The sequence below is a fragment of the Camelina sativa genome, chromosome 10, assembly GCF_000633955.1.
Source record: "Camelina sativa cultivar DH55 chromosome 10, Cs, whole genome shotgun sequence".
In the NCBI taxonomy this organism is placed as follows: domain Eukaryota; kingdom Viridiplantae; phylum Streptophyta; class Magnoliopsida; order Brassicales; family Brassicaceae; genus Camelina; species Camelina sativa.
Window position 1 is genome coordinate 22,438,848 of NC_025694.1, and position 13,630 is coordinate 22,452,477.

Below are 13,630 nucleotides of genomic sequence, written 5' to 3' on the forward strand. Positions count from 1 at the left end.
CATACTCGCCAACGTGTAGCCTGGGTCGTCTCCGGCTTCAGCAGGTGCAGGTGTTTGCTCGTCAAAGAGCTCAGAAATGCGCACGGACGACTTACTCGGACCAGCATCCGAGGGGTTGATTGAGGATGGGATCGCGTAGCTCATCGGGTAGGGAATCTGGTAGTGCGGCGGAAAACACAAAATGAAAAAAATATAAATCATATTTACAGACCTGCCTTTGGGATTTCCTCCCAAGTGAGCTTCTTTATAGTTCCTAAGCTTGACTTTCAATTCGTCTTAGACTGGCGCGGGATTGTCGAGGCGCAAAGATGATTCCACCTCTGTGCTCTCATTTGCCATGTATTTCTTTACTCTTTGCCCATTCACAGTGAATTCATTCTTACTTTTACCTAGCAGAGTGACTGCTCCATAGGGAAGAACTTCCTTAATTTCGAAAGGTCCTGACCATCTAGAATTGAGCTTCCCAGGGAATATCCGAAGCTTCGAGTTGAACAAAAGGACTTTGTCTCCAGCTTTTAAATCCTTGTGTCGAATCCTCTTGTCGTGAAAAGCCTTGGTTCTTTCCTTGTAGATCCTCGAATTATCATAAGCATCCAGCCGTATCTCCTCGAGGTCATGGAGATCCATTACTCTCTTTTCTTGGGCAGTCCTTATGTCCAAATTCAGCAGCTTGGTCGCCCACATTGCTTTGTATTCAACCTCGACCGGAAGGTGACAGTTTTTTCTGTAGAGGAGCTGGAAAGGTGTCCACCCAATCGGAGTTTTATAGGCGGTCCTATAGGCCCATAGCGCATCATCTAGCTTGAATGCCCAATCTTTTTTAGTGATTCCCACGATTCTGGCTAGTATCGCTTCGATCTGTTTGTTGCTTACTTCCTCTTGTCCGCTGGTTTGCGGGTGATAAGCTGTCGCGATGTTATGCTTGACTCCGTGCTTTTTCAACAATCAATCAAAAACCCTGTTAATGAAGTGGGTTCCTCCATCACTGATTACTACTCTTGGGATTCCAAATCTTGGGAAAATGATGCTTTTGAACATCTTCATTACGACCTTGTGATCATTCGTCGGGCTGGCGATTGCTTCTACCCATTTCGAGACATAATCAACTGCCACTAGGATGTACAAATGTTGAGGGTGGGTTGAAGGGTCCCATGAAGTCTATTCCCCAGACATCAAAAATTTCGACTTCTAAGAACGGCTGTTGAGGCATTTCATTTCGTCGACCTATGTTACCCATTTTCTGGCACGAATCACATTTTGCTATGAAGAGCTGTGCGTCCTTGAACAGTGTTGACCACCAAAGACCAGCTTGGAGTATCTTTTGGACTGTTTTGAAGGTGGCAAAATATCCTCCATAGGCGGACCCATGACAATGCTCTAGTACTCCTTGGAATTCCTCCTCTGCTATACATCGTCTGAACAGTCCATCCGTCCCTTTCTTGTAGAGATAAGGTTCGTCCCAGTAGTAGTTGTTGACATCCCTGAAGAATTTCTTCTTTCTTTGAGCGTCGTAGTCCTTAGGAATTTCCCCGCACACCAAGTAGTTCACGAAGTCTGAGTACCATGGAAGCTTAGCCGACTCGATTGCCATGAACTCGATCGACCTTGCTGACTCGAGGATCGAGTAAGCTATCGTCTGTCCGATCGTGTGGCTCATTTCCTCCAAGAAGGCGATGTGCATCAGTCTTTCTTCGGGCATTGACTCGTCTATTGGGAGTGGATCTTCGATTCTCATTCTGGACAGATGGTCTACTACCCCGTTTTCAATTCCTTTTTTATCCAGGATTTCTATGTTGAATTCTTGCAGAAGAAGGATCCATCTGAGGAGCCTAAGGTTGGTGTCCTTTTTTGAGTAGATGTACCGTAGGGCGGCATGATCCGTGTAGACAATTACCGTTGAACCTACTAAGTAGCTTCTGAACTTTTCAAAAGCGAAAACCACAACAAGGAGTTCCTTTTCAGTTGTCGCATACCTCGTCTGGGCATCGTCCATGGTTCTGCTGGCGTAGTAGATCACGTGGAGCTTTTTATCTATTCTCTGACCTAGTACCGCTCCCACAGCGTAGTCTGACGCGTCACATATAATCTCAAAGGGATGGTCTCAGTTAGGAGCTTGAACTATTGGTGCGCTCACCAAAGCCTCCTTTATCTTGTTGAAGGCATCTAAACAGTCCTTGTCGACAATAAACTCTGCTTCCTTGCAAAGTAGCCGTGTTAACGGTCGTGCGATCTTAGAGAAGTCTTTAATGAATCGCCTGTAGAATCATGTGTGTCCTAAAAAACTTCTGACATCTCTCACTGATTTGGGAGGTTGCAGCTGAACCATTACTTTGATCTTGGCTTTGTCGACCTCTATCCCCTTTTATGAGATCTTGTGCCCCAAAACTATTCCCTCATGGACCATAAAGTGGCACTTTTCCCAGTTTAACACTAGATTGGTTTCTTCACACCTTTTCAGCACCTTGCAGAGGTTTGACAGACAGGATGTGAAAGAAGCTCCATATACTAAAACTTCATCCATAAAAACCTCTACCATTTCTTCTATTAAATCCGACAAGATAGATGTCATGCACCTTTGGAAAGTCGCGGGGGCGTTGCAGGAACCGAAAGGCATCCTCCTATAGGGAAAAGTACCGTAAGGGCAGGTGAAGGTAGTTTTCTCCTGGTCAGCAGGGTGAATTGGGATTTGGAAAAATCCACTATACCCATCTAGGAAGCAGTAGTATGGGTGGTTAGCGAGTCGTTCCAGCATTTGGTCGATGAAAGGCAGGGGGAAATGATCCTTCCTAGAGGCTGCGTTGAGCTTCCTATAGTCGATACACATTCGATGACCAGTTATCGTCCTTGTTGGAATCAGCTCATACTTCTCGTTTTTGATGACGGTGATTCCTCCTTTCTTCGGAACGCAGTGCACCGGGGATACCCAAGTGCTATCTGATATAGGGTAGATAACTCCAGCATCGAGCAGCTTCAGAATTTCCTTTTTCACCACCTCTTTCAGCTTCGGGTTTAGCCGACGCTGAGGTTCCACACTAGAGTACGATTCATCCTCAAGGTTTATCCGGTGGGTGAAAAGATCAGGGGATATACCCTTGATATCATCTAAAGTATAGCCTATTGCTCTCCTATGGTTTCTTAATCGGGTGCAAAGCAAATCCAATTCCTTTTCAGGTAGACTAGAATTTACGATCACTAGATAAGTGGAATTAGGGTCTAAGAAAGTGTACCTTAGCCCGGATGGAAGAGGTTTTAGTTCCACTTTAGGCGCCTTAGATTCGGACCAATCGTCGGCGGTTTGGAGTTGCTCCTCGAGGTTGTGCTCGATCAATCTACTTGATGAAATGATCAGGTTAATGTTCGGGTTGGTTGGTGTCGAGCAGCTGCAGGACATGACGTAGGAGTTGACCACTGACTCATCTCAGCTTCTATTGTTGAGTATCACTCCCTCTTTTTCAGCTTCTTTCATGTCCTCACTTAGCTCTGGTTCGATAACATCTAGAGAAGTATCAAGCAATTACTTGTAGAGCTCCATTTCTTGATGCATGAACCCCTCCTTACCATCATTTGTCAGTGCCGTTTGTAAACAATCCCCTATTGCAATCTCCTCAAATGCCTCCTCGCGCAGTTTTTCTAATCCCTCTATACAGAAGATTTGCCCAGCTATCGTAGGTTTTTTCATAGTTTCCCGAATGTCAAACTGCATAGTGAGGTCTTCCCCGAGCTTCAGAACGATCTTCCCGTTCCTTACATCAATCATTGCTCCTGCGGTGGATCCCTTGGCTCCACATCCATTTCCAAAACCACGAAGTCGGGTTGTATGTCTAGTGACCCTACTTTGACCGCAAATCTTCCAAAATTCCGCTTGGCAACCCCGTAGTTCGATCAGCCAGAACCAATTGGATGTCGGTAGGCTTGAATTTCTCGAATCCGAGATGTTTAGCTACAGTAAGTGGCATCAAGCTGACTGACGCCCCCAAATCGCAAAGACATCTCCCGGGTCGCTCAGTTTCTTAGGTGCGGCAGGTCTCTAAATTATGGCACTGCACTCATGATTGAGTATAACCATCCCTTGAACTTGCTTGATTCGCTCCATGACTTCATCTTTCAGGAATTTCTAGTAAGGAGGTATCAAGGTGAAAGCATTCATAAGGGGCATGCGAAGTTCGAGTTCCTGCATCTGTTTCTCGAACAGTGCTTTGTACTTCTCCAAGAGTTCCTTGCGAAATCATCCAGGGAAAGGTAGAGGTGGCTTGTAAGGTGGGGGAATGAATCTCCTTTCTTTTTGCTTTTCTCTTCCTGGTTTGTCTGCATGAGGCGGAGTTACCTGAGGGTCAACCCGATCACCTATCCGAGTGGTGTGGTTAGGTGATGGATCGGGTTGAGCATCGGGTTGTGCTGGGGAGTGGCTTGGTGGTTCACCGAGATCCTCCCCATCTATATCATTGTTGTCCTCAGTGATGTCCAATGGTACTGTTCTCGGGGGTAATTGTCGGCCACTCCGTAAGGCGATCGCGTTTGCAGAATCCGTGTGACTTGTTGAGGTGGAAGCCGAGTTATCCGTAATCACCTGAATTCGAGATCCTAAGGCATCAAACTTGTTGTGCAATTGTTGGAAATTGGCTGACAGACGACAAGCGAGATTGTTGAATCCTGTATTAATGTGAATTGTTTATGTCTTCTGAGTGGATAGGGCTGTATGCATTAGGGAGAGTAAATCCAGCGATGACGAACTTGATGGCGGTATCGGGCTGTGTATCGGGTTTTGGTAAGGCACAACCAGATTTGGCTTGTAGTTGTTGTACCCTCTGTTGTAACCTCCTTGGTTGTTGATGTAGTTAACATCCTTTATATGTATAGTCTCCCTATCTTGTTGTAGAAACTGCTCTTCCTCTGATAGCGCATGAACATGCTTCTGCTGGTTGAGGAACTTGTCGTGCTTGTCATTGAGGGCTTTCATGTCCCTCTTGTACTTGGCGTCTTCCTCTCCTGTAGATCGCATAGAGCGATCATCTTCCTCATTGTAGTTGCCATCAGATTGAGCCAAGTTCTCCACTAGGTCCCAACCTTCATCGACATCCGTGTTGAGGAAGTTACCATGGCTTGCGGTGTCCAGCAACATCCGTATCTTGGGGACCACTACTCTGTAAAGTGTGCTCAGCAATGAAGCATTGCTGAAGCCGTGATGTGGACATCGGGTAGTGTATCCCTTGAAACGTTAACAAGCTTCACTAAACGTTTCATTGTTCTTCTGAACAAATCCGGAAATGTCATTTCTCAGCCTTGTGGTTCTGGAGTTGGAGAAGAATTTGGCCAGGAATGCCTTCTTGCACCCTTCCCAAGTGGTGATGGACTCCTTAGGGAGCAATTTCTCCCAGATGTGTGCTTTGTCTCCCAAAGAGAATAGGAAAAGCCTGAGCTTGAATCCATCTTCACTGACTCCATTGATCTTAGTGAGGCTATAGAGCCTATCAAATTCATCCAGATGATCCAATGGGTCCTCCATTGGCAATCCATGAAACTTATTACTTTGTATCATCTGGATGAGACTAGTCTTGATCTCAAAATTGTTGTTCTGCACAGCTGGTGGCACAATGCCATTCCTTTGAATGTGAGTAGTTGGAGCATCTCCTGCTCCTATATTGGTCCTTGCTTGAAGAGCTGGTGGACCGTTCTGATTATTCATCGTCTCCTCAATGATTGCTGGTTCTGGTTGAACTTGTTGTTGTCTGAGTAGCCTAGGTCTGTCGATGTTGTCGATGAAAGGACTCAGGTTCTGGCTACCTCTGGATCGTGTTTGCATGCACAGGTAGGTGTCCGAGTGTGTACACGAGGATCAACTCGATCCAGGTGATCGAGTGACGGGTCGGGTGGGTGCTCGGGTTGTACCTGAGATTCAAAGCAAACAAGTCAGTATTCGAACCAAATATATAGAAAAAGAACTTGATCTAGCAAGTGCTAAAATCCTAAACGTAGCAAAATGAAATCAACCAAATGGCAACGGCGCCAAATTGATAGTTGGGGGTTTTCACCCAGGGTATCAATTCCCTATGCAGTTGTAGTACAAAGGGTTATCAATCCAAATGGTTGTCTATTGCTAGCAGGAAGGATATGATCAGGACAATACAAGTCAAGCCAAGCAGATAGGGTTTTTTTTCTAACCGTCCTAAAATAAATAAAAGAAAGGAATATAAACAAAGAAACCACACGACCTAAGCACTCGATGCAAGCAATCGAGTACAGGATCGAGTGGGATGATCGAGTAAGTAACTGATATATGAACAGCTCGAGGTATTACTCGATGCATGTTATCGTGTACCTGATTGGGTAAGTGGTCGAGTAAGTAAAGAAAATGTAAACAAATAAAATACGAAAGCTCCTAAGGATGGGGTAATCGAATCCTAAGTATTCTAGACCAGTACACATGCCTTACATGCCTCATGCAATTATTTCCTAGACAATGAATCTCTAAAACCTTGTCACCACACTCTCGTACTAGCAACAATCAACCTNCCTCAAGCAATTATTTCCTAGACAATGAATCTCTAAAACCTTGTCACCACACTCTCGCACTAGCAACAATCAACCTTGATCACTTACCACACTCTCGCAATAGCAATATGAACAAGCAGGCATTAAGAACGATTCATTATTGTCAGTAAACTCAAACTCATCTAATCCCTTACTCAGAGTCAAGTAAACCTCTAGCATTGGCTAATTCACGCATCTCATCTACACCTCTCGGTCGCTGAAACGCCCTAGATCTAATCTCAACCTCTCGGTCTGTTGACAGCATTAAGAACACCAACCTAGAAGGAAATCTATCAATCATTTACAATCAAACTAAGGCATCCTAACCGATCAAGAACACAAAATCATCTATCCCATCCCTAGAAACTTTACTACACTACTCGGACATGATAACAAGGAACAAAATAACGAAAATGAATGAAACTTGCATTGTATTAAAAGATAGAGTAGAGTAGAAATAGTACAAGATAGAAATCTAAGAAAACTATAAAAACTATGAAATAAAAATGCAAAACGAAAAGGAAAATGTTTGAGTCGCTCAGTTCTCTCACAGAAGCTCTCGCTCTCTGGTTTGAGGGTCTGCGGCGTGCTCCTTTGCGAGCTAGGAGAGGAGGGGGTTTATATATGGAAACCCTTTTGACCTAGCTTCCCAGACCTGCCCGATGGTCTACTCGATGGGGTACACGAGGGTGAAGTCGGGTTACTCCTCGGGTGGATCTTCGGATTGTTCTTCATGCTCTCGGATCCTCCTCGATCGTGTTGGGGTTTGGACTTGTTCTTGCAGCTCGATGGATCCTTCGGGTACATGCTCGGATTGTCCTTGTTTTTCCCCATTTTTGGCTCTTTAGCACATGTTTTCGTCCAAAATATGCAAATGCAGAAATGCAACACCCTAAATGGTCTAAAAGTGAATTCCTATAGTTAATGACCTAAATGGTCTGGAGGTATGAACAATGCAAAATATGGACAAAAAAGGATGCTAAAAGCATATAAATTAGAGAGTTATCAATACTTATGAGCAAACTTTTGGGACGTGCGACGAAGAACCGAATGTTGTTAGTATAGTTGAAGACGTAAGTAGACCCAGTCCCTTTGTTTGACATCGGCGCTTTGCCCTGTTATTTGTAGCCAGGAGATACTGCTTGAGTTTCCCTAACAGTTCGTATTGTGATGCTAACTACTTGTCAACCTCGACAAGAGTAGAGGACCCGACTTCATACAAGGGAACCATGGGCGGTTCTTGGCTGTATAATGCCTGAAAAGGCTTCATTCCGGTGGACGAATGGTATGATGTGTTGTACCAATACTCCGCCCACGCCAACAGGGAACTCTACTGAGTTGGTCGGTATTGAACAAATCTCCGCAAGAACTACTCTATACAACGATTGAAAACCTCAGTATGCCTATATGACTGTGAGAGATAGGCAGTCAAAATCCGAAGTTTAGTGCTAGCGAGTTTCCAAAACGCACCAAATTAGGATGAAAAAAATTAATCTCGATCAAAGACGATTGAGGGTGGAACATCAAGGAGCCTGACCACCGCATCAACGAACTTGGCAGCCACCAACTTGGCCATATATAGGGTGTGTTAAAGGCACCAAATGGGCGGACTTGGAAAGCCAATCTACGACAACCATGATTGTAGTGTAACCCTCTGCCTGTTGTAGCGGTTGCAACAGCCCCGATGGTGCTAATGTCGTTGCCTTTGCCCGCTGGAAAACATCACAAGCTGCTATATACTCCTTGACCAAGCCGTGTAATTCTGGCCAGTATAACTTCCTAGCGAGACGATGCTACGTCCGTAAAACCCGAGAGTGCCCTCTTGTCGGTATGTCATGGTGCTCCTTAAGTAGTTGTGCAATAAAGAAAGATATAAGCAGAACCACCACCAGGTTCTAGTAGCAGACAAGGTCATTCCACCACGATTATGGGTTATGTGGGTGGTCATGAGCCAGTTTTCCAGTTTGGATCATCTAAGGGTCGATTTTAGCAAACAAATGAATCTCGTCCAAAGGGACGTCTGCTGTACAAATATGGCATGGAGAAACGGACTACCCATCCACAGCCGCATTCGACTTTCCCGGTTTATATGTAATCTCCTAATCATACCCAACAAGCTTGTCCATCCACTTATGCTTCTCGGCATGACTATCCTTTGCTCCAATAAATAACGCAAGCTTCTTTGGTCAGTTCGGATAATAAAATGATGGCCTAACAAGTATGGTCGCCGTGTATAGCAATACCAATTGCTAACATTTCTCTTGCGTATGTCGACCAAGCTCTTTTTGCAACCCCGAGTGATCTTCTCATGAATGCAATTGGTCCTTCACTAGACGCATTCGTCTAAATCACAAAGGGAATTGTAAAGTTTGTAAGTGCTAACGTCAGAGCGGTAGTAAGAGCATTTTTCAGTGCCACAAACGCTTCCTCGACATTCTTATCCCACGCTAACCCACTTTTACGAAGCAAATTTTGTTAACGGACTATCAATCATCCCATAATCCCGAACAAACTTACGGTAATAACCCGTCAATCCAAGGAATCCACGAGTTTTTGTGATGGTCGTTGGTAACGGCCATTCCAACATCGCTTGGACCTTAGTCCTGTCAATCTTCACACCGTCCCTGGAGATGATATGCCCAAAGTATTCCAATTTTTGTTGACCGAAGTCGCACTTCTTAAAATTTACCGCTACTTGATGTTGACTGAACAAGAAAAAAACTTGACGGACGTGAGCCAAGTTTTCCTCCCAGGACCGGCTATAGACGAGTATGTCGTAAAGAACACCAACATGAACTGCCGAAAAAAGGGTCGGCAAAAATTCTGTTCATGAGCGCTTGGAACCTAGAGGGCGCGTTACATAGCCCAAAAGGCATGACCAAGTATTCGTAATTCCTTTTATATGTTTGGAAAGCATTCGTAGAGAGGTTTCCTTCGTGCATCTGAACCTAGTGATAACCTGCCGTAAGATCCAATTTTGTGAAGTACAAAGCCCCATAAAGCTCATATAACATGTCGTCCACAGTCGGGATAGGAAAGCGATCCATAATGGTTGCCGCATTAAGAGCCCTATAGTCTATACAAAACCTCCATGTCCCATCCTTTTTTTAACCAACAACACCAGTGATGAAAATGGGCTTGAACTCGCACGCACGATCCCGGCACCTAGTATCTCTCCTACCTGCTTCTCTATCTCAATCTTCTGGTAATGGGCATAAAGATAGGGTCGCATGTTGATCGGGTTTGTCCTCTCCTTCAATGAAATTTTTTATGCTCAATTGGGCACCACGGAGGTAGCGTCGATGGGGCCTTAAATAGATACTTGTACTCCAACAACAGCGGCTCATCTCCTGAGGAACAAAATTTTCCCCACCATTGGCCTGTGCAACCTAAATTGCGAACAGCTCATGCCGCCGCCGAACCTCCTTTTCAATTTCCTCCAACTCCGCCTATTGTATATGAGAGTGCAGTCCATGTAGTTTACATGACTTTTGTTCCCGTTGGAATTCTACGGTCTGCAGTTCTCAGTTACAGAGAATCGGCCCCAATGGGCTCAACCATTGTACTCCTAAGACAACACCCAGACCAGCTCCACCTCGTCCAACCTCCCTTGACACCGTAAAGGCTTCCTGTCCGCAACTCAAACAGCAAAGGAAGGAATGGGACTGATAGGAAGTTTCAATTCCCTTGTACTGCTCTCGTAGATGAAATTGTGGGTCAAACAACTTTCATTCAAGACCGTTAGAGAGTGTTTGTTGACATGAGCATTCAAACGAATAGTCTGAGGCATGTTGCACCCCGTCAGTGAATACACCATGATCTCTGGTTCCGTCTCTTGTGCTTCTTCCCCATCTGCTTCATCATCATCCTCATCATTCATGCCCTTGATGATGAATAGATGTGGTTGTTTACACTTATGGCCCAATATAAATTTTACATCTCAACTAAAGCATAGACCCAAGTTATGCTTCCTCTTAAGCTCCTCCGAACTTAATTTCCTTGGTGTCAGCGGTTTACTCGACTGGGTTACTCGAGTGGTAACTGGCGCTAGCGATCGTTGTATTTGCGACCTAAAGTTAGACTTTCTCTTCTGGTGCTGAAGCTTTTCATCTTTCACATGTGCCAAATTTAAAACCTCACTTAGTGACTTAGGTCAAAACATACGGACACTGTCGGCTATGGTCGGATCAATCTCTCCCACAAATGTACCCATCAATTCCTTATGCGTCCATCCCTCCACCTTGTTCTACAATCTCACAAACTCCTACTGGTATTCATGAAGCGAGTCTATTTGCTGGATTTTAGACAAGGATTCGTTGAATTCTTCTCCTTTGACGTGTCCAAAACGTACCCACAACTCCTCCTCGAAGATTGGGCAAGTAAGGTTAATAGCAGCTTCTGTCAGTGCCTTAGACGTGGCTTGCCATGCCACTATTCGTTGGCTTCACCTTCCGAGTGGTACGATGCAAAACCTGACCTTGTGATCATCAAGCGTGTGATTATAATCAAAATATTTCTTCAGCTTGCTGATCCATGCAGTGGGGTCTCCTCCCTTGAAGTGTGGGAACTCAAACTTTACCCTCCGTCCTAGAACAAATGGATTCAGATTCTCTCCCTGATTTATCGGTTAAAGCTGATGTCCCTCCCCCACATTACTTTGATTACCCCGGCCTGTAGTACCTCCTCCTTCACCAAAACGGTAGACAGCCAAGACAAACTAAACCATGTAGCAAGGGTTTGGCCTGCGAATCTATATGAGCTTGTCGGACTGCTGCAACTGTTGCCCATCATTAAGCTATAGAAATAAGGATTTTCACTATAATATTTTTTATGTTCGATTAGTAAAAGCTATTAATGTAAAAATTACGAGTTTAAGTAACTACCAAAAATATGGAGAAATGTGTCTTTAAAAGACGGAAAAAAATTCAATGGTAAATCAACTGAAATATTGTTAAATTATTTTATCTGTAAATTTTATGAGATTTTACATTGATATTGTGGAGGGAAAAAAAACAAAAACTGTTGGCTTTTATTATTTTAAACCCAAATTTACCTGACTTTTAAAAAACTGTGGAATTAAAGAACAAATTAAAAGGAAAGGTTGTGAAAACTTTTAAATTAGTAAAAGTCAAAAAAAAAATGAAAACTATAGAAATTTTTAAAAAATTTTACATCCTTTAAACTTTGGCATTTGACTATATACAAATGTTTTGGGCAAAATTACGTACATATGTGTACAAGTTTTCAGTCATAAATTAGAAAATGATATCTTCTTTTTTTTTAACCCTTAAACTGCATTAATATCAGCTGTTAACGGATACGATGTTGAAATCAGATAAAATACAAATTGGTACAGCATGATGCAAAATGTAAGTAGAATTCGTATTTCTCAGCTGTTTAGCTAGCTTATCAGCTAGATGATATCAACGCCTTGACGTCCAGCGAAATATGATGTTGTTAAATCTTGTTGACCGTTATATGTATCAAAGTGCAGATTGTTACCGTTAAGTGCATTAATCAGGGTTTGGCAGTCACCTTCAAAGATTATGCTAGTGTATCCACTGGTCAGCGATTGTTTCATAGCAAAGATTAGACTGTTTCATAGCAAAGATTAGACTTTGGCATTCAGCTTCCATAGCAGTCTTAACTATAGATCCTGTTGCTTGGCCTGCTTCTCGAAAATTACCATGATCATCACGAATTATCCAGGCTGAAGTAGACTGTCTGTCACTATTGATGAAGCTACCATCAAAATTACATTTCACCCATCCATTGGGAGGATACTGCCAAGAATCATCTCTTCTGCAGATGTTGGAGATGTTTTGGCATGAACGCTCTGTTCTTGGAGGAAGTATCACTAACCATTCATCTGTTTCTTGTCTAGCTTCTCTTAGATCTTGTTGCAAGCTACGATTTATCCTCTGAAAGGTGAGCTTGTTTCGACTTGTCCAGATTTTCCATAAGATCCAGAAGGGTAGGAGAGATAGACGATCAAAGTTACGCCTCTGTTTATGAAATTGCAGAATCGCTTTGATTTTATTATCAATAGACTCACCCGGATTTAGAAGACTTCGTAATGGGATATTGGAACCTCGCCAAAGCTGAATCACATGAGGGCAGGTAAAAAAAGATGATCAGTTGTTTCTATTTCAGAAGTACAACGCTTGCACAACGAATTGGTGGATATATGTCTTCTCTCTAACTCGTCTCCTGTAGCCAAAGCTCTAGATGATAAACGCCATAGAAAATGCTTGAATTTTGGAGGGATTTTTGCTTTCCAGATATCTGTTTTTATTTGTAGATCACCAAAATGGGGGTTTGGCTACAAATACATGATCAGGGTGGTGTGTTGCAAGCCAATAGCCGGACTTGACTGTATATAGACCATTTTCAGTGTAATGCCATCCCAGATAGTCTTGTTGCTGCCAGTTGCTGATCTTAATTGATAGGACATGATTGATATCATCTTGATGGACTCTCTCCCTTATTAGTCTCTCATTCCACCCATCTCTATTCGGTGAAAACAGACTATCCACAGTAGTAATGTCATCTCTGTTATCGACTGCACTCCGAGGGGGGCGTGGAGGATGTATAGGAAGCCAGGGATCTGACCATGTTTTAATACATGTTCTTGTGCCTACCATAAATCGTAAACCTTTCTTTAGGAGATCTCGACCTAAAAGGATTGATTGCCAACCGAAGGAAGACCGTGTTCCACGTGAAGCATCAAGTATGTGTGAATCAGGAAAATATCTTCCTCGAAGAACACGAGATAGAATCAGGAAAATATCTTCCTCGAAGAACACGAGATAGAAGACTGTTATGATGTTGAAGGATTCTCCAGGCTTGTTTGGCAAGCAGAGCTTCATTAAAGCATTCGATATCACGAAATCCAAGACCACCTTCTTTTTTCATGTACTTCATTCGGTCCCATGCGACCCAGTGAACAGCATTTCCATTTTGTTGCGTGCTCCACCAGTAGTTAGCAATAATCTTTTCTATCTCCTCACATATTCCTTTTGGCAATCTGAAACAGCTCATTGTATAAACAGGCATTGCCAGGGCTATAGCTTTCAGCAAAACCTCTTCCCCCCCCCCCCCC

The 13,630-nt window shown here is 43.5% G+C and overlaps 1 protein-coding gene across 1 annotated transcript; it reads right to left on the reverse strand.

Moving 5' to 3' along the window:
- On the reverse strand, positions 277-1,993 carry LOC109126893. The gene is made up of 2 exons (XM_019230794.1): positions 1,124-1,993; positions 277-933 (listed from the first exon to the last, which is right to left on the reverse strand). Exons 1-2 carry the CDS (start codon positions 1,991-1,993, stop codon positions 277-279), a joined length of 1,527 nt encoding a protein of 508 aa, XP_019086339.1.